At 38.7% G+C, this 20,621-nt stretch overlaps 1 protein-coding gene across 4 annotated transcripts in view; it reads right to left on the bottom strand.

The window, feature by feature from the left end:
* Dpp10 (dipeptidyl peptidase like 10) overlaps nt 1–20,621 on the bottom strand; it is a 1,458,922-nt gene that overhangs the window by 8,611 nt on the left and 1,429,690 nt on the right. For all 4 annotated transcript variants that reach the window (XM_021165015.2, XM_021164934.2, XM_029476885.1 and 1 more), the window contains exons 20-24: nt 12,451–12,645; nt 11,674–11,728; nt 889–988; nt 592–650; nt 397–469 (exon numbers count right to left, since the gene is read on the bottom strand). In XM_021165015.2, the coding sequence (XP_021020674.1) occupies nt 397–469; nt 592–650; nt 889–988; nt 11,674–11,728; nt 12,451–12,645 (482 nt within the window). The remainder of the gene's footprint in view (nt 1–396; nt 470–591; nt 651–888; nt 989–11,673; nt 11,729–12,450; nt 12,646–20,621) is intronic.

The raw sequence follows: 20,621 nt of genomic DNA on the forward strand, positions 1-20,621 counted from the left end.
CTCTCCCTCTCCCCCCTTCTGTGTGTGTGTCTGTCTGTCTCTCTGTCTCTCTCTTGTCTTTCTGCCCTGATTTAACCACTTTTTTACATTAAATTATTTTGTTCCCTAGTCAACACTATTTCTCATATGATCTTTGGTTGCAATTGACCACTGGCTGCTGTATGTAAGATTGGAAGATTACAGTTAAAGTCTCATTGTCACAATAGGGAGTGGTATTGGATAGCACTACCTTATTTTCTTTCTGCTTCCTGTTAGAACTCTCATCCTCCATGTCACTTCCTGTACTCTTGTTCAACAGCTTTATATAACCACCTGGAAACAAGTCCTACATCTAAGATGCGTCCCTTTGTAAAGTGACAGCTGCCCTCAGAAAGGAGAGGCAAATACAATACTTACTATCAGCAGTTCCATGAATTATTAATAAATTTTCTTCTTTTAAACCATGAATGTTATGCAGTACACTGGATGCCTGCAAGATAAACACAAGTATTTGTATATGTAGAGATATCTGAATGGAAGGAATTCAACTTAGTCCTTGTAACAAAAATGCCTTTTGCCTTTTACTATTGTATTTTTTTTGTATCAGTCTACCTGGTAAGTGCTTTCTTCCTTTGATGGCATGCCAAGGTACCGTTCAGAGAAAGCTGAGGCTGTGACACAGGAAGAAAAAAATCTGAATGAGCAAAACGTATCCTGTTTCATTATTTATTTATGCCTTTCAAATGTAATTGTCATGCTCCAGTAAAATCAATTGCATAAAGGAGGTGATAACTCACAACAGACTTTAATAACACATGATAAATGAACTCAATTGAGTTTCTCTGCATTGGGATTTTCTTGTCTACCAATCAATACCTTGTATTAGATCTGTCTGCAGGCCATACTCACCATACAACTTCATGTCTGAGATGGGCGCAACCACGGCTCCACATTTGAAAAACTTCTCATCTGATTTTAAGATCATTGAGGCGATGTAGCCCCCATATCCCTGAGCAAAAAAAAAATAAGAATATGTATATAATAATGATTCTTGGCAATATTTGTACCTTTTGATCACTGTTTAATAATGCACATGTACCAATGTCTCAAAATGTAAAAAAGAATGCAAAAAATATCTCTGTGCACATCTAAAAAATTAACAGCTGTTTAAAAATTTATACAACAGGTTATTTTAATAACTAAGTAAAATATGAAATTAATTATGTATCACAAAATATCGTGATTTTACACCATATATCCTAGAATTGCTCCAAATAATTTAAAACAAGGGAAATGAAGTACTCTTTGTATATTATTTTAAAGCAACTTCATGTGTATTCAAGTAGAATAATTAATAATAATGATGTTTGTGTACATTTAGGAAAGAAAAGTAAAACATTTAAAATACAGACTACAACTTTATACTCTGGGGGCTGGCTGGCCAGTGAGTTTAGCTTACTTGGTGAGTTCTACTACAGTTAGAGACCTTGCCTCAAAAATCAAGATAGATGGTGTCCAAGGAATGACAGCTGTGACTGTCTTCTGGTTTCTGCATGTAGTTACAGGTTTGCAAATATATGCACCTCTTCACACACAAACATATACATTTAGCACATACACAAAGAGAAAAAAAGACAGGATTTGTGTGGTTGTAATACATTTATATCTATAGGGAAACCTGTGGATAAGCATATCTTCCCTCTGCCCCAGAAAGAAAAGATGCCTAAATTCTTAAACTCTCACCAGTTTATAAGGCACCTAGTAAGTAGGAAAAGAGAATGAGGAAAAAGGAATAGGGAAGAAGTAAGACAGAAGACACAGATAAATCTGAGAGAAGAAGGATGGGGAGCCTGAGAGAAGAGGAAGAAAAGGAATAGAGGAGATGGGGTGGTGAAGAAGCAAACTATTATTTATTTTTAAAAAGCAATTAAGCTGTTTACTGTGGTGCAGGGGTGGTATAAGGAGTGTGCAGGAATTGAAGAAGGTCAGCAGAATTCATAGGATGGGAACAAAATCTTGATCAGTAGGCACAATATGAGATAGTGAACTTAAAATGTGCTGAAGTCTGATTCCTGCCAAAGGCACAGATTTTAGCTGTTCTTTCCACAAAAAGCAAAACAAACAAACAAGGAGAAAGTATATAATGTTGTCACTTCTCAGGGCTCCATTACAGCAATCACTTTGTCACATAGACATGTGACATTGTGTAGTGGTATATAGACCTTAAATATACATGACAGTATCATTCAGGAACACAAAACAAAACAAAAAACAAACATAGAAAAAAAAACAAAAGAAAAAAAACCCTTAGCAACCTTTCAATAATAAATGGTGTAATTCAGTAATTATGCAGATTGGAAGGTTGGGGTTTGTTTGTTTATTTGTTTGTTTCTTTTTTAAATTTTTTTCCCACAAGTATCTCTGGAGCCTATGTTGGACTCTACCTCCTGCCTCAGGTTCTTGAGCGGTACGATTCAGGTATGCTAAGATCTTTCATTTTAAACAAACTTTAAGAGGAATGTCTGTGATATTTTTGGACACTGATTTTTTATTATATTTTAATTTTGATGTGTTCATATGCAAACACATATGCAGGTCCCTGTACTGGATCATGTGGAAGTCAGATGATAATTTTCCAGACACACTGATTGGCTTCCAATGGTAGGTCCCAGGGATTAAACTCAGGACATCAGGCTTTTTGGCACGCATTTTTTGTCTGCTGAGCCATCTTGCCTGCTGCTCATTTTAAATTATAAATTTCTATGGTATACTAATAGAGATGCCTTGCAGAAATTTTTTCCCACTAGAATTCCCTAGATTCTTAGAACAAGACAGGAAAGAAACAAAGAGCAAGAGTAAACAAGCCAGTCAATCTAAGGAGATTCTCAGCCAGGGAGGAAGCCCCACCTACAGTTCTCTTCCTAAGGTCAGGTGTACACATACTTTGCTTCCTGCTTCATGGGGAGCTGTGTTTCACCATTTTTTAAATATGAAAATTTCGGATATAATGAAGCTAAATAATCTTTAAGACTTAATGATAGTGAAAGCTGTGGAATTTAAAAATCAAATCCAAAATGCGGGTTTAATTTGATTTATTTCGGAGAAATAACTTCTGCTTTTTAAAGGAGAAATCAACACTGGCAGAAATTAGAATAAATTAAGTCTTAATTGCTCACCATCCTCTCAATCATTTCATGTTTATTCACTGAGGCAAAAGTTGAACCTGAACTAGCTTTTGGAAATCAGAATTAGGGGAATGATGGGCTTAATGTTTGAAATACGTTGTCCTTTAGGCAGAATCTGAGTTTATGGTTCCTCATACTGACCCACAGAAAATTAAAGATGATGTGCACTTTATTCAACAGCTCAGGTTACTCTGCTCATTCTTGGCCATGGTTTGGTTTCCCATTATCAACATTCTTCCACTCACTGAAACTTTATATTTGCAATTTTCACTTGCCAGTCATCCTAGCTTCATGCATAAAATGCCAATCAATTTGTTATTAATTTGCAATTTTATTAAACAGACCTGTAACACCAAAATGTTTCCTCAGAGTTTTCCTACTTCATAAAAGTGATGTAAAAATCTAAATTCAATTGACAGAAGCACTTGGAGGAGGACAGACGAGGATCTGCAGTGTTGGATTGATCAGGACTTATGTTTTCATGGATGGGCTTTGATACAATCTTTAAATGATATTGTAACTATACTTATAAAAGGGAGAGTAACAAGAAAAGTAAAAAAAAAGGACTTATAAACTTGAAATTCTACATAATATCACTTATAACACATCATGATTATAAAATATGGTTTTTAATTTTTTAAAAATTAATTTATATTTATATTCCATATTCCATTCCTTACCCCCCCCATACACTCTATGACTGCTCCACATCCCACACCTCCTCCCCACCCCACCCCCAGTCTTAACATGGATACACCCATCCCACCCCACCCCACCCCACCTGACCTCTAAACTCTCTGGGGCCTCCGGTCTCTTGAGGGATAGGTGCATAGTCTCTGAATGAACACAGACCCAGAAGTCCTCTACTGTATGTGTGTTGGGAGCCTCAAATCAGCTAGTGTATGCTGTCTGTTTGGTGATCCAGTGATTGAGAGATCTTGGGGGTCCAGATTAATTGAGACTGCTGATCCTTGTACAGGATCATCCTTCTCCTCAGCTTTTTAAAAGCTTTCCTTAATTCAACAACAGGGGTAGAGCAGCTTCTGTCCATTCGTTGGGTACAAATATCTGCACCTAACTCTTTCAGCTGCTTGTTGGGTCTTTCTGAGGGCAGTCATAACCAAACAACACAATCAAAAAATGGGGTGTAGGATGAAACCGAGAATTCAAAACTGAAGAATCCTGAATGGCTGAGAAGCACCCAAAGAAATGTTCAAAGTCTTTAGTGCTCAGAGAAATGCAAATCAAAATGAACCTGAGATTCTACCTTACACCAATCAGAATGGCTAAGATCAAAAACTCAGGTGACAACATATGTTAAAGAGGATATGGAGAAAGAGGAACACTCCTCCATTTCTGGTGGGATTGCAAACTGGTACAACCACTCTGGAAATCAATCTGGAAGTTCCTCAGAAAATTGGAAATAGATCTATATGAAGATCCAGCTATACCACTCTTGGGAATATACTCAAAAGATGTCCCACCATACCTCAGGGGTATATGTTCCACTATGTTCATCATGGCCTTATTTGTGATAGCAAGAAGCTGAAAACAACATAGATGTCCCATGACAGAAGAATGGATACTGTAAATATGGCTCATTTACACAATGGGATACCACCCAGCTATTAAGAATGAGGAAATTCTGAGTTTTGCAGGCAAATGGAAGAAACTAGAAAATATCATTCTGAGTTACCCAAAAGCATATGCATTGTATGTACTAATATGTGGATATTAGCAAAACAAAAAAGCAAAAAACAAACAAACAAACAAAAAAAACAAACAAACAAAAAACAGAATACTTAAAATAGAGTTCACAGAACTCAAAAAAGTCAATAAGCTGAAGGGCCCGAGTGAGGAATTCTCAGTCCTATTTGGGAAAGAGAAGAAAGCAGTCACAAATGGGTAGGGAAGGAGGAACCTGGGAGGAAAAGTGGACTGGTTGAGGAGTGGAGAGGAGAGGGGAACTTGATCTTGTATTGGGTGAGGGAAAAGGACTGAAGCCCTGAGGGCCAGCAGAAAGAATGGAAAGAGGCACCCCCAGGAAATAGAAGGTTGGAGGGAGCCTTCAGAAAGCACTGGAGACCTGGGAGATAAGAGACTCTCAGGAATCAAAGGGAAGGACCTTAGATGAAATGCCCTAGAGTAGGAAGAGGGAACTTATAGAGCCCACCTCCAGTAGGAAGAGTGGATATCAAATGAGGGATAGGGTTGCCATCCCCAGTCACATCTCTGACCCATAATTGTTCCTGTCTGAAAGAATTACAGGGATGAAAATGGAGAGGAGCCTGAGGAAAAAAATGTCCAGTGACAGGCCCAAAGAGGGATCCAGCTCAAAGAGAGGTCCCAAGGCCTGGTACTATTACTGAGGCTATGGAGTGCTCATAAACATATGTTTTTAAAAGAGTGTATAATTCTGAGAGAGGAAACTGCGTGGTAGAGATTCGGGAACCCTTAGAGGAGAGGAGTGAAGATGAATGTTGATACAACTATGGTCAGAGATGAAGGAAAAGACACTTTTCTGAACTGATTTAAAGAATAAAAAGGCAGGAAAAACAAGTGTTCAACACTCAGCCAAGTTTTACTTCAGGCACAACTACACACACACACACACACACACACACACACACACACATACAGTGTGAGGGGGAGGGAATCAAAAACAGACTGCTGCAGTTAAAAAGTGGTGTACTCAATCCTGGAAATAAAGTTTCTCTGCAAAAGCCAAAACATTTTCATGTATGACATGGGATGGACTCTTTTACTCCTGTAGAAAGGGCTGGTTTTAGCTATTATGTGACACTGGCATTTGTCACAAGAGTTCCAGTCTACTGCTGGCCCTAGAAATCTGAAAATCCTACTGCATAGTTTTCCTGAAACAGGGGCATCCAATCTTTGTTTTGTAGAGAGAAGGAAGAACCGGAAAGTCTGCCATTTTAAATATTTAAAAGAAAAGTTCATTGATATTCTTAGACCTTGTTTACCCTGTCTGTCTGCCTGTATGGAATCTATTAGACTATAGGTCCTCAATAGGATCAAATTCTTAGATGTATTCATGACATTCTCAAATAGTAAGTGAAAATACATGTTTAAAATGGTATTTCAAAATTAACAGTCTTCTCACCATGTGTCTCTGCACGGAATCTGTTACTTTACTTTGCTTTAGTTTCTCCCATCTTCATTTGTGTGTACGCGTAAGATGTATATATATATGCACATACGTGCTTGTTTGTGTGTTAGTTCAGTTGCTCTCATGACACCATGCATGTACTCAGATAAGAGAACAATTTCAAGTATCCACCTTCCCACTTCTGGTTATCACTGAGTCAGCCAGGCAGACTGTATCCAGCTTTAAGTGGGTTTCAATTCACATTTCCATGCTTATGTGGCAAAATCTTTGCTCACTGAGCCTTATCCTAGCTCTGATTTTACACATTGTTTTCACAAACTCCAGAAATGGCATGATCTGGTTTAAAACTTAGATTTTCTTCAATTATAAAGAGCCCAAACCATAAATATTGGTTTCCTTTCTGTAAGTCTAGCTTAGTATATTTTATAGTCACTCTTATCTCTAACCAGGAGACCATCCCTGGGAAGCCATTCTCCTAGATTCTTACTGTTTGGTCTCATGCCAGCTAGGGAGAGTTTTATGCTTCACCTTCTCCTGGATGGAAAGTGCAGCAGGGAAAGATGCAAGCCTAATAGCTAAGTTCAATCCCCTGAGTCCCTGAAACCCACTCAGAGGAAGAGAGAACTGACTCTATGAAGTGATTCTCTGACTCCACAATGGACTGTGCATTGCACAAATGTGTACACGAATTTATATACAATTACACACACACACCAATAATCAATGTAAATATATAAAAGATAGATAGTGATAGATAAATAAATAGGTGATAGATGGACAGATGAATAGATAGATAGATAGATAGATAGATAGATAGATAGATAGATAGATAGATAGATAGACAGGTAGGTAGATAGATAGATAGACAGACAGACAGACAGACAGACAGACAGACAGACAGACAGACAGTTAAAATGGCATTATCACCCAACTTTGGCTGTCTTACATGATATGATATTGTACTGCTCATCTTTCACTTATTTCTCTATAGTGTAGAAGTTCAATAATATGGGTTCTGTTTTTTGTTTGTTTGTTTGTTTGTTTTACTATTAGTGCACTTAACTCTTTTAAAAATTGTTTTATTTTTAAATTTGTGTTGGTTTGGTGGGAGAGTGTGTTGCATATGAGTTCAGATGCCTACAGAGGGCGGAAGAGGACACCAGGTTTCCTTCAGGCAGAGTTACAAGCAATTGTGAGCCCACTGATATGGATTCTGGGAATGGAACTTAGGTCTTCTGCAGGAGAAGCATCTATTCTTTTATTTTGTAATATATTTTTATTAGATATTTACATTTCAAATGCTATCCCCTGTATGTAACAGAGGATGGCCTAGTCAGCCATTAAGGAGAGGAGAGGCCCTTGGTCTTGCAAAGCATCTCTTCTTAACTGTTGAGACATCCTTTCTTTCCTACAATTCAGAACCATTTTCATTCAGAACTTTTGTGACCCTTTCACAGCTAAGAATGTTTATCTTAAAAATAAAATAAAAAATATGATACATATTAGGTGAGGTGGGGTTAGGTTCTAGTGGTTATAATTTAAACTAACTCAGTTTGGTTCCAAGCCTCAAGTTTAATTACTGAGTAAAAACACATGGTCATTTAAAACATAAACACAGAGCTGCAAAGATCTTTCCATCATTCTAACAAGACAGTGAGGAAATAGAGAAAAGAGAAAAGTGATCATTCATAGGGACACTAAAGTAAACATGTTACACATAATGCCTATACTACTGTTTTTATGTATATGTGTGTACATGCATATATATGTATGGGTATGCATATAAAATAATCTTCTAATGTAGGGGACAAAGAAGAGTTATAAAACAGATAAAGGTTTTTTTTATTTGTTTTTTGTTTTTGTTTTCTTTTGGTTTTGGTTTTGGTTTTGGTTTTGGTTTTGGTTTTGGTTTTGGTTTTATAAGACAGGGTTTCTCTGTGTAGCCCTGGCTGTCCTGGAACTCACTCTGTAGAACAGTCTGGCCTCGAACTCAGAGATCTGCCTGCCTCTGCCTCCTGAGTGCTGGGATTAAAGGCATGTACCACCACCATGCCCGGAATGAAGGTTGTTTCTTATAGATATTTTATTTATCCTCAAATGAATATATTGTAAAATTGCTTAATAAAAATTTTAATTATAAACATTTAACTGATGAGCTGACACAAGATGAAGGAAAAAAAATCATTTCTCTATAAACTTGGGAGGGAGGATTCAGAAACCCAACCCTGTCAACCCTGTCTTGCTTTTTGTACCACTGTCCTTCAGAATTGTGACAGAATGCTTGGCTGGTGTGCACAAGGGCCTAGTGTCAGTACCCAATGCCACGGAAAGAGAATGAGAAAGATGATTTTTTCTTTTGTTCTCTTATGGTTTTATCTCTGTCTGTGCTGATTATTCAATCCAGGGCCTAGAGTTACAGCAGCAGCATAGTGTTAAATTTACATGTGTATATATATATATATATATATATATATATATATATATATATATATATATATGTGTGTGTGTGTGTGTGTGTATACACTCACACATACATATACACACATATACATTACATGTTACATATCTATATACATGTTACATGTACATATATACATGTACATAAATGTACATAAATGTACATGTGTATATGTAAATATGCAATATATACATGGATATCTGATACATATATATGTATATTTAATATGTATATATTATATATTCCATATATGTATAAATATATTATACACAGAGATAAACAGAATCTCAACAAAAAATAAAGCTATAATTCACCAGAATACAGATACATTCAGAACTTTCCTGAGCTTGAAAATTATCCAGTGAGGCTCAGGACTCAAAGTGAGGGACCTTAGATGAAATGCCCAACAGTGGGGAGTGGCAACTTGTAGAATCCATCTCCAGTAGAAAGATGGGGTATCAAGTGGAGGGATGGGGTTGCTATCCCACAGTCAAAAACTCTGACCCCAAATTGTTTCTGTTTAAAAGAACTGTAGGGACAAAAATTGAGAAGAGACTGAGGTAAAGGAGGTTCAGTGACTAGAGCAATTTGGCTCCAAGGCCTGACACTATTACTGATTCGGTGCTGACCTAACAGACAGGAGCCTAGCATTGCTGCCTTCTGAGGGGCCCAACAAGCAGCTGAAAGGATTATATGCAGATACTTACACCCAACCAGTGGACAGAAGCCAGGAACCCCTATGGTTGAATTAGGGAAAGGCTAGAAGAAGCTAAGTAGGAGGGAAATGCCATAGGAAAGCCATCAGTCTGAAAAAACCCTGGAGAGATTTGAAGCTCCAAGGAGTGGGAAGATCTGGTGGGGTGGTGGTTGGGGGGATGGGGATATCTTCTTGGGAATGGGGTGGGGGAATGGGATGAGGAACAGCCAGAGGGCAGACCTGGAGGGGGATAATGACTGGAGTGTAAAAAATTAATAATAATAATAATAATGAAAAGAAAAAGAAAAAAGAAAAATATCCTGTGGAAAGTGCTATAGGAAGAGGAGAGCTAGCTTCTATAGTGAGATGTGCTATGATATCTTTCCAGATACTAGAAACCAAATAAATTAGTACATAAGTTTATGACTAGGAACACCATGATGGAGAAGTCTAACTAAATGGAATGCAGTTGATACCAAGACTTTTAGGCACAAGTAATATTTCAAAAATCAGTTCTTCCTAAATTGTTAATAAACTGTTATGTCATATAACTTCTGTTGTTCGGTCAATGAACAGATCACAACTCTATTACAATCAAGGGAAAAAAACAGTAGTTCCACCCTGCTTTCATACTGAATAAAATATTAAAAAAAAAAAGCTTCAGAGAGAACAAAAAGTTGGGATTGAAGACATCGTACTAAATTTTAACAACTGTGCTAGTGGGAGAGACCCTGGGGAGAGACTCAAAGGGGTACTGAGAATGAAATATTTGCACTTGAAATGCAGTGTGCTAAAAATGAAAAACAAAACTAAACAAACAAACAGAAAACCTTAGGCATTTAACTTGCAATCAAAGTGTTAATGCATTTTTGAAAGAAGGAAATAATGATAAGTGCAGAAATTGGTGAAGCAGCAAACAACAGGAAATAGAAGAAAAGACAATGATGCTTTTCTAATTGTTCACAGATTGAAAACAAAGAGAACAAAGAGATACTTCAACAAGAAGAAAGAGCAGGTAGCTCAAAGTTGGAGCAGGTTTGCTCTCCCACCCACTTCCATCTGCTTCCTTCAGAGCACAGGGCACAGCCAAAGGAGGAAGAGGCCATGTGAGTGTGAGGCCTGCTGCTGGCTCCAGTGGGGCTGTCTTCTGCTCCTCATTGATGTACTTTAAAAGCTACAGAAATCCAGAACAGGCACTTCCCAAAACACACTAACAGGAAATGGAAAGGAAGAATCCCAGACAGGCGAACACGGCTAATGATACCAGTAATCGATAGGTTGAGGCAGGAGGATCACTGCTTGGAGTCTAACACAGGCTACAGAGTGAGACTACGTCTCAAAAAGCAAAACATAACAAAACAAACAAGAAACATTAAAGAATAGTAGCAAATGGAATAGAGCAATATTTACAGTTTCTTTTATACATTACGCTTAAATATTAATGCAACTCTGTACGTGTGGGTCTCTGTGTGTGTTTGTGTCTGTATGTGTGTTTGTGTGTGTATATGTATGTGTGTGTTCATAGTTGCATAGGTGTGCCTGTATATGTGCATGTGTGTCTGTCTGTGTGTGTGTGTATGTATATGTATCTGTGTGTATATGTGATGTGTCTCTGTTTGCGTGTGTGTATGTATATGTGGGTATATGCGTATCTGTGTCTCTCTGTTAGTATGTGTCTGTATGTGTCTGTGTGTATGTACCTGTGTATGTGGATGTGTATCTGTGTGTGGACTTATACTTGAATATCTATTGCGCATGTACCCATGTGTGTGTGTGTGTGTGTTTAATCAAGAAATCAAGGTTCACTGTTGTCCTCTGAACTGCCCCACAGGGGTTGATAATGAACTTGCAACTCACTGATAGAGCCATGCTAGCTGGTCAAGAAGTTTCCAAATCTTACTGTCATTTACAATCACTTGGATCATATGGGATCTCAGAAACATTCTCAACCTTGTAACTCAAGCACTTTTCCCAGTGAGTCATGACCCCAGTCTTTATTCCTAGATGTTTCTCCCTTTTACTGTTCATTTCTAATACCAGACATCAACTGCATGTTTGAGAAGTAACCTTTCAAATAATTGACAGAATGGAGACTTTATGGATTATGCTGTTTTACAGGGCAATGCATAAAATCAAAGTACAGTGAATAGTGAAATGTACACATATTTATAATACATACATATATAGGTGTGTTTGGATAAATACATTCAAGATTTCTATTTACCTTTCCAAAAATGCTTAATCTTTTGGAGTCAATATATGGCTGTTTCAGTAAATACCTGAAAGAATAAAAAATTTACATATAGTTATACTATCTTGAGTCAATTGCATATCTGAATTTATAATTCACAGACAGATAGACATATACAAACACTCCTCAAAAATTCATAAATGTTTGACTGGGGACTGAGGTGATGGCTCAGTGGACACAAGTGTGAGAATCTGAGTTCAAACCCTAGAACCTTCATAAATACAGGTAAGGTAGTGTATACTTATAATCCCAGAGTTACTGAAGCAAGATGGGAAGTAGAAACACAAGCTTCTCAGACGTTCATGGGAAAGGTAGCCTGGTGTACATCAAGAGATCCTTTCTTAAATAGGGAGAACGGTAAGGATGGACACCTGGGTTTGACCTCTGACCCCACAGTTGATAGTACAATACCCTTATATAAATGCCCACACACACAGTGTAAGTATCTTTTTAAAAATAATAAGAGTTATAATTAATTGTGGAGATACTTGACAGTGGATTTCTGTCAATAAATTATATAATAATGCATTGCTTCTCACATTTACACCCAAAGTATACTATAATTGCAAGGAATAAATATGATTATCCTTTTATGACACCAATAACAGTGATACATGCTTTTAAAAATGCAAGAAAGCTACATGCTAAACTGAGAAAAGAGACATCTCTGACATTTCTGAGTGAGTAATATTCCCTGTTGCATAGATTTTACAAGTATGGAAATCAACAGGAAGACATGCACTGACTTACTTTACAGCGGCTACTTGGTCCTTTGCCTCTACTGAGCCTATTCTTCTGTGAATCTCCTGCAAAACTTTCAGGCCCTGGAATCCACTTCCTCTGCCATCAAATCTTGCTACAATGACATTATCGGTGTCAATAAGAACTGAATCCCAGTCAACATGGAACTTATCTGTCACCATTTGGCCTCCTGGTTCTTCATCCCTGCAAATATGAGCATACTTGATCAAAAGAAGGGCAACCAGCATTTCAGCAGACTGTTTCAAATTTATACTAACTAGCTAACTGGTTATGGATATCACCTATGTTAGCCATTAACCATCTGGTTGACTCTTGATGACAAACCATTTTCCCCATATAACTTTTGAAATGAGGAGTCCCAAGGATGAGGTGAAAACAGAGAGCTTAAGACCTCACAACTGACACTGGTTAAATTCATTTTTCAAAGAGAAGAAATGGAGAAAATATGTGGTTTCTTTTTTAAAAGGCCTTTTTGAAGAATGACTGTCAAGTTGACAGACAAGTCTATTTTTATTGGTTGTCTTCAAGTGTGTTGTAGAAATAAATGTCTTACCTATGATTTACAAGGTTTGAAGGGTCTGATAGAGTGCTAACTCAGCCATGGAAAGTTCATATAATTTAACAGGAAGTATACAACCTTAAAGAATGTTGGACTCTGAAGGAAATATTGCATTAATATTTCCTGAGGGTTTTCTTCCTGTCCAAGATAGAGTTCTCACTGAGAAGTTAAACAAATAGTAAAGGAAGAAAAATATTTTTCAGCTTTCAAGCTAACAACCAAGAAAGGAAGTAGGGACACAAATGTCTTAAAATCTTGAAAACCAGATTCCAAGATGACATGAAAGTTACAAAGTTTGAATCTTTTTTCCATAAGTAAGAGGTAGGATGACTTTATACTGCCAGCAATGTTTAGGTCAAGTGGTATTCACTGTTTTATTTTCCATAATGTAGGGAATGTAGAGAGGGGAGTCCTCAAAAAAGTCACATGTACTGGGGATGTGCCTCAGCAGCAGAGGACTTGTCTAACTACTTGGAGACCCCATGTCTGATCTCTGAGCACACTACCATGAAAATCATCCTCATCATGTTCGTCACCATCCTTATAACCATCATAATTCTTGTCAGGTCCAGAAGAAACTCTATTTCCCCAAACTCTGGCTGTTGGATGAAAGTCAGCATTTCTCATATATTGTAAAACAAGTTCCTTTCTACCCTAAAGAGCCAGTTTCCTTATCACTGGTAGAAGGGGCAAGCAACTATCTGTGATGCCTATATGCACAGCATTCTCATGTTAACCTCTAGGCTCCCTCAGTATCACAAGTGCATGTTACACATTTTAAAATCCCCATGGACAACCTGACTCTTCTCATCTTTCCTTGCCTCCTTTACTACTGTAAACTTCTTAAGTTCATGAGCTTCCCTTCCCTGACCTAATTGTTCTTCTTATAACCCTGCTATTTCTGCTATGCTCTCTTATTTTTCCCCTTTATGCCCTCATTTGCCCTTGTTCTCTTCATGTTCCTCTTTGCTGCTTCCATTTGTTTCCTCTCTGATCTACTCCTTCCTCTCTCAAAATGAGACCAAGTCTATGGGACATGTTCATTCCATCTCTTTTTCTTTCTGCTCTGGAGGCTTCTAAATGTCTATGTCTGTTCTATCCCTCATATCTACAATGAAACAAAAGCAAAGCAAAACAAAACAAAACAAAAAATTCCCCCTTTACCGTATCATGCAGGGATCTTATCTACAGTTTACATTACCCTCATTATCGCTTCTGCTGAAGACTTCACTTTCATTATAAGCATTATAACCATCACCATCACCACCATTGCTTATTCTACTCATCATCATAGTCATGTAGTTCATCTAGAACCAAAACTAGGCACAGGTTACATAGGAGGGCATCCACTTGATGGATCACATGAGCCTCTCAGTGTTTCTTTTTGAAAAGATCTCCATTGGTACTGTTAGGTCTTAAACCTGGGACAAATGACTGAGATGGCTATTTAACTTACCAAAGTGGATGCTGGCAGGGGTTCTCTCATATCTCTTAGTGTCTTTCTGTTATAGTGACCTTCTGACTAGGATATCCTACCCCCATCCTAAAATTCCCAAGGCCAAGCTTAGGATTTGGCTCCTCACAGGTTCCAGAGCTTTCCTATAAAATGCAACCATTATGGTCATCTGGCCTTTTGGTCAATGCTTTACTTTCTTGGACAGACTCTTGGCCTTTTTTGGGACAAGTGGAACCATGTCACCGTATAACAACTGAGAATGTCAAATGGGTTCAGAAACCCCAGTATCTTCAGACTTGAGGATGATAGGAGTTTCATCTACTCCCAACCTTGCTCCTGTATTGGAGCACATGACCATGACCCCATGGGAAGAGTGTGACCACTGGTCATATAGCACAGAGAACAGAGTTCTCCATGCTAATGAGTTCCTAGATGGTCCCTGAGGGTTTATCCAATAAGCATCCCTTCCTGAGAAAAGGTATTTAAGCTCTGGTCCATCCTGAGAAGATGTATGTCACTATTTTTCACAATGAACAATGAATAAACAGTTTGAAAAGGTAAAAACTGTCTCTCTCAACAAGAACCACTGTGGGGGCCAAGGGGAAAGCCTTCGTAGTACAGAGCCACTTAAATCTCCCAAAGAAGGGCCCTCCATACTCCTAGACACAAAGCTCAGCCAGAGTTCCCTTTCTCCCCAGTCCTAAAATTGTCCTTACAGGCCTGCTTGAGCCCCCTTCATTCCTGACTCCATGCAGTATCCAGCACCAACTGGATGCCTAGGAGCTTGGGAAACCCTGCCCCCTTGACCTCAGCCTGCCTTGTTTCTCATCTGAGTTGAAGCCCCAATCTCAAGCTGCATTCTTCCACCCCTGAGCAGTGCATCTGCACTTCCCACAAGCCTGTCACCCAGTAGGGCATAGTGTAGAATACAGCCTAGCACCCTGCCTGTATTTTATCTGTCAGTATAGAGTGATTTAACAATTTACCCCTACAACTATAAGCCAACCACAATTAAATGTTGCCTTTATAAGAGTTGCCTTGGTCATGGTGTCTCTTCAAAGCAATAAAGCACTATTTAAGACACTGAATTTTTCAAAAACCTGTAAAAAATGTTTCAGGCTGTCAGGAAGGGCCACTTTCCTTATCATCTATCTTTGGTTGCATATAAAAGCCCATGCTGGCCTCCAAACTCCTTCAGTCCTTACTCACACTTACTTGTTATACAAAGTCCATTCAGCCTCCTGGCCCTTCTCTCTTCCCAGACTTCTCCTCCACTGTAGTAGCTCCCAGGCTGTTAGAGTTCATAGGCTTCCCTCTTCCTAGACACCTACTCAGCCTCTATATAATAGCAAGGTCACCACCTCAATTCCCACTACCCAAATCATTCTTGCTTTTTTCCCAAGATAGCCCTGGCCATGGCCTTTCTGCTTCTTTTTCTCTCTGGTATGAAGTCTTGCAGATGCCCCCATCTCTCTCTTTCTGTTTCTCTGCCTCTCTCTCTCCCCCTTTCCTCTTCCCTTTCCCCATCTCCCTCTCCTCTCTTTCTCTTCCTTTCCCTGTCATTCTCCCTCTCCCTCCCTCCCTCCCTCCCTCCCTCCCTCCTTCCCTCTCTGCTTCCCCTCTCTCTTAACAACCAAACAACCTTGCAGCCAGTCCTGATTAGTGACAAAGGGACCATCAGGCAAACTGTCTATGATGGGACCATCAGACAACCCATAGACAACTAAATACTTATTAGCTGCTGAGAGGCAACACATTCCTATGTTGGCCCCTGTCACATGTTCTCTTCCACATGCACTGGGGCCCCTATATAAGAGCCACCTTTTTCCTTCCCCTCCAAAAGAGGCAGCTACTGAATCCTTTTGATAAACCTCCCATGTGAAACCTTTAGCACTGTCGGACTCTGTTAGATCTTGCCTAGTTCCATCTCTCTGTGTCTCTGTCTCTGTGTCTGTCTCTGTTTCTGTCTCTCTCTGTCTCTGTCTCTGTCTCTCTCTGTCTCTGTCTCTGTCTCTCTCTCTCTCCCTCTCTCTCATATAATAAAAATCTTGCCCCCAATCATGGAATGGCCATTTTAGCAGTTTCTTTATTGCCCCCTCAGGTGTAACATGGAACTAAAATTTTAGGAAAATGTTCTTAATGGGCAAAAGCTGTTGTAACAAACAATAAAAGTTGTTATATGAGAGCAATTGTGTCCCTTAAGTTCACACAGTGAATTCCTGATACCTGGCACCACAATATGTGGCCATATTCAGAGGTAGGGCTTTAAAGGGAGAGAGAAAGTAAACTGGGGCTCTTATGGTTAGCAGAATCCAGTCTTACTGGTGCTTTGTGAGCAGAAATTTGAACTATAGACACCAGAACAAAAAAGAGGGGTCAAGAACAAGTACAATGGAAGACTACTTTGCTAATTTTTAGTGTTTTAAACTTAAAATCATATTGTATTCAGTGCATCATTTCTTATTTGTTTAAAAACTATGATGACTAGAGATATGGCTCAACAGTTAAAAACACTTGCTCTCCTGAAGAACAAGAGTTTGGTTTCCACCACTTACTAGAGTGCCTATAACTTGAACTTCGGGTATCTGGCACAGTGTTGCAGCCTCTCTTGTATAGTTTCTGCACTCACATGGACATACTCCCTTCCCACACAGACATAAGAAAGGATAAAATAATATTTTGTAATTGGCAAAATAATGTGCGTTAATATAACAGAAATCTCTTTTCCTACCCTTGCCCCTACATTTCCCCTTTTCTTCAATATATTTTGGTATACCATATTTCCTCATGCCAGCACTAGTGATTATTAAAGACCCCCTTTCTTGTCTAAAAGGGAATTGTATACCTTTTTCCTCTTTCTTTAAATGGTGTCCAGCACATTCTCCTTAGCCAGAAACAAATATCATTTAAAAACTCTTGCGAGAGTAATAAAAGAAATGGAAAATCCACCTCTTTCTGTCCTGATATTCATATTGCAACAAGGAGCCAAAAAATGAGCTCTCATCACTACACAGATTGAATCAGTGAACAGCCTGGATATTAATGAGCCAGGCCTGAAACTCAAAAATGGACTGTTAGCATTATCCACACGAAATTAACCTTGGGATAAACATCCTAGATAGCACATGAAAATAACAGAATAGAACCAACAGAAAAGGGCCGTGGGGACATCTCCCAGGCAAAAAACTGGAAATAAGCAAGAAGGAAATACTGTCTTTTAATGATGTCTGTTGTCAAGTCTCACTACATTAATTCTTATCCTCTGGCCAATCTCCTTCTGAGATAATTTCTAAAGGCATCATGGAGGGAGTAGAAAGGGAAGTAGGCTAGAAGAACTTTTCTTTCATTGACTTTAATATTTACATCATCCCAGAGATGTAACATCTTTTTCCAATTCCTTTGCATTTCGAAAGGAATGCACCTACACCACTTACCATTAAACGGGTACCCCAGAAAAATTTATAAGTAGGGTAAACACAAAAAGATCCACTCTCTTCTTGATATGTATATAATGACTAAAAGCCTTTTAGATTTTAGAGTGAAAAATATTCTAAATGGTGGCTAACAGAATGTAGAAGAGGATTGGGAGATGTCTCTGTCACACTCCTTGTGAAATAACCAGTCATGGCAATCCATGCCTTTCATTGCAGCAATGTGATAATAAAGACATGGGGGAGGGGAAGCTGGGTGGGATTTGTGAGGCTTTCTATCCACCTGGTTTATGAGTCAGTGAGCTCCAGGTATAGTGAGAGACATTGTCTCAAAATATGTGGTAGAGGGAAATTGATGAATATACCAGATATCAAGTTCTGGCCTCTATGTGCATGTGCAGACATATGTACTTTCATCCACAGGTAGAGCCAAACACACAAAATATTTTATAATGGAGTAATGTATAAATAGGTACTGATGTTATCAGTTTCAAAGGAAAATACTCAAACAAATTAAGAGGGTTATCAGCACTATGCCATAGGCAGAGGTACTGTGTAGCAGGGGACCCAGGAGCAGGAGACTGGGCTTGTTGCCAGCACTGGCAGAGTTGGGGAGTACAGATGACAGCAGGTGTTTTGTTGAGTTTGGGGACACAGAGCTTTGTTTTACAGGCCTTGCTTGCCACAAGAAGGGAAAGACAACTCTGTAACACAGCATAAGCCCTGTTAATGCTCCCCAGCTCTGCCAAGAGCATGGCCACAGAAGGTGTGGCTTGAATTTCGGGGAGAGAGAAGAGCAGCAGGAAATGAGGGCCTGTGCACTCACAAGGGAGAATTGATGGAAGCATGACTGGACAGAAAGAAATGGAGACAGTCCATTCTGAATACCAGAATAGTGAAATGTAAAACTGCAAGAAATGGGAATTTCCCCATCTTATGCTGTGAGGAGAAAAACAAAAAAACAAAACAAAAACAAACAAACAAAAACAAACAAACAAACATTCAGCCTTAGCAGGAGGGAGGGTGTTGTCTCCCCCAAACAGATTTCACACAGTTCTAAAAACTCATCAGTTCAACTTATAGGATGAGACTGAAGCTTAGGCAATGGTGGCTCAGGTGAACAGGACTACATCTTTTCCAGGGGTGCATAGATGTGTTACATATTCCTGGTCCAGTACTTAAGCTTTAATTCCACTTTAGGACATTGAAAGTGTCACTGGATCTCTTTATTCCTCTTTCAAAAATAGCCACAAGGGATATATTGCATTTTTCTGCTTTTTATTCTTCTATTCATTTAGATGATTAGTTAGCCTCTCAAGGAAGATGTTCTATACTTGACGTCATAGAGCACATAGACAGTTACCCCAAGTTTTGTAACAAAAATACAACACTGTACCTCTATAAAACAAGCAAGTGCCAATTTTCTCAATACATACAATAAAAACTGTAATTAATTCATTGTGGGACTCCTTTGAGTAAAATATTGAGATCCACAGATGGTGAATGGTGGTGAACTTATAGAAAATTAACAGACCCTAAATTACATCTGTCAGATTACAGACCCACTCGATGCCTGACTCCCCCCAAGCCCCAGATCAGGCCAAGTCTCCTAATGCCTGCCATCAGGACAAAGGAGTGACAGCTTCTTTCTCTGACTGTGAGAGAATTCAGATCTGTCTAAGCAGGGACTGAGGAAAGGCAAGCTTCCCAGAACCAAAGCAACTTTGAAGTGTAGTCCTACCCAATGTGGAACCCTGTCTTTGTTTCTGTGACTCCTGGCACCGTGCTGATGTCATGAAGTATAAAACTTGCCAACATCCTGAAAACCTATGAGAGTCTGACACTCCATCTGCTCTTCAAAATTGAAAGATCCATCTCTCTCTTCAGTGCTCCCACTTGCTATCTCTCATGGTAACTATCTTTCCTACTGCTCTCTAGGTCTTGAAAGGAAGGCTCTCTGCTTCAGGATCCTATGACCATGGGGTTCTTTTCTCAAGTCTCACACTTCAAGGTATAATCTCAGCTGTCAAAGAATGTGAGTCCCTCTCCTAATAAATCTTAGCTGAAGAGTAGTTTTGTGTCAGATCTTTTCTATGAACCATTGCTCATTCAGGCCACATTCAAATCTTCAACATGTACTTCACCTTAGGTAAGGCATTGTGACAACTTCTAGTAGTTATGCCATTCTGTTTTCCAACTTATTTAACTGGATTCTAGGAATCAATTTATCGATAAAAATATGGCCATATAAACACAGATATTTAATTTTATTTTACTTCACTGTATCAAATAAACAGAAACAGCAGGCCAAATGCTAGTGATGAGCAGTGGCTTATAGCATAACCATCTTACAAATCAATACATTGAGACATAGAAATAAAGGAACTACAAAACATGGTAATTTGGTAACTTCAACATTTATCAATAACATAATTATAAGACTTGCTTAGAAAATATTCACTTAAATATTAGGCATATGTGGCTCATTTCTACAAAGCACAAAGGAAACACGTTTTTAGCCAGCAAAGGACTTTTAAAGGATGAAAATGCTGAACATCTGCATTTTGTTCTGAGTTTATACATTCCCTACACTTATTTAGTGTGTGTGTGTGTGTGTGTGTGTGTGTGTGTGTGTGTTCATAATATAGGTTCATCCAACAATTTTCAGGAATAATTTTCGTGCTTTCACCTGGGTGATCAAGGTAAATTCTTT

The sequence above is a fragment of the Mus caroli genome, chromosome 1, assembly GCF_900094665.2.
Source record: "Mus caroli chromosome 1, CAROLI_EIJ_v1.1, whole genome shotgun sequence".
NCBI lineage: Eukaryota > Metazoa > Chordata > Mammalia > Rodentia > Muridae > Mus > Mus caroli.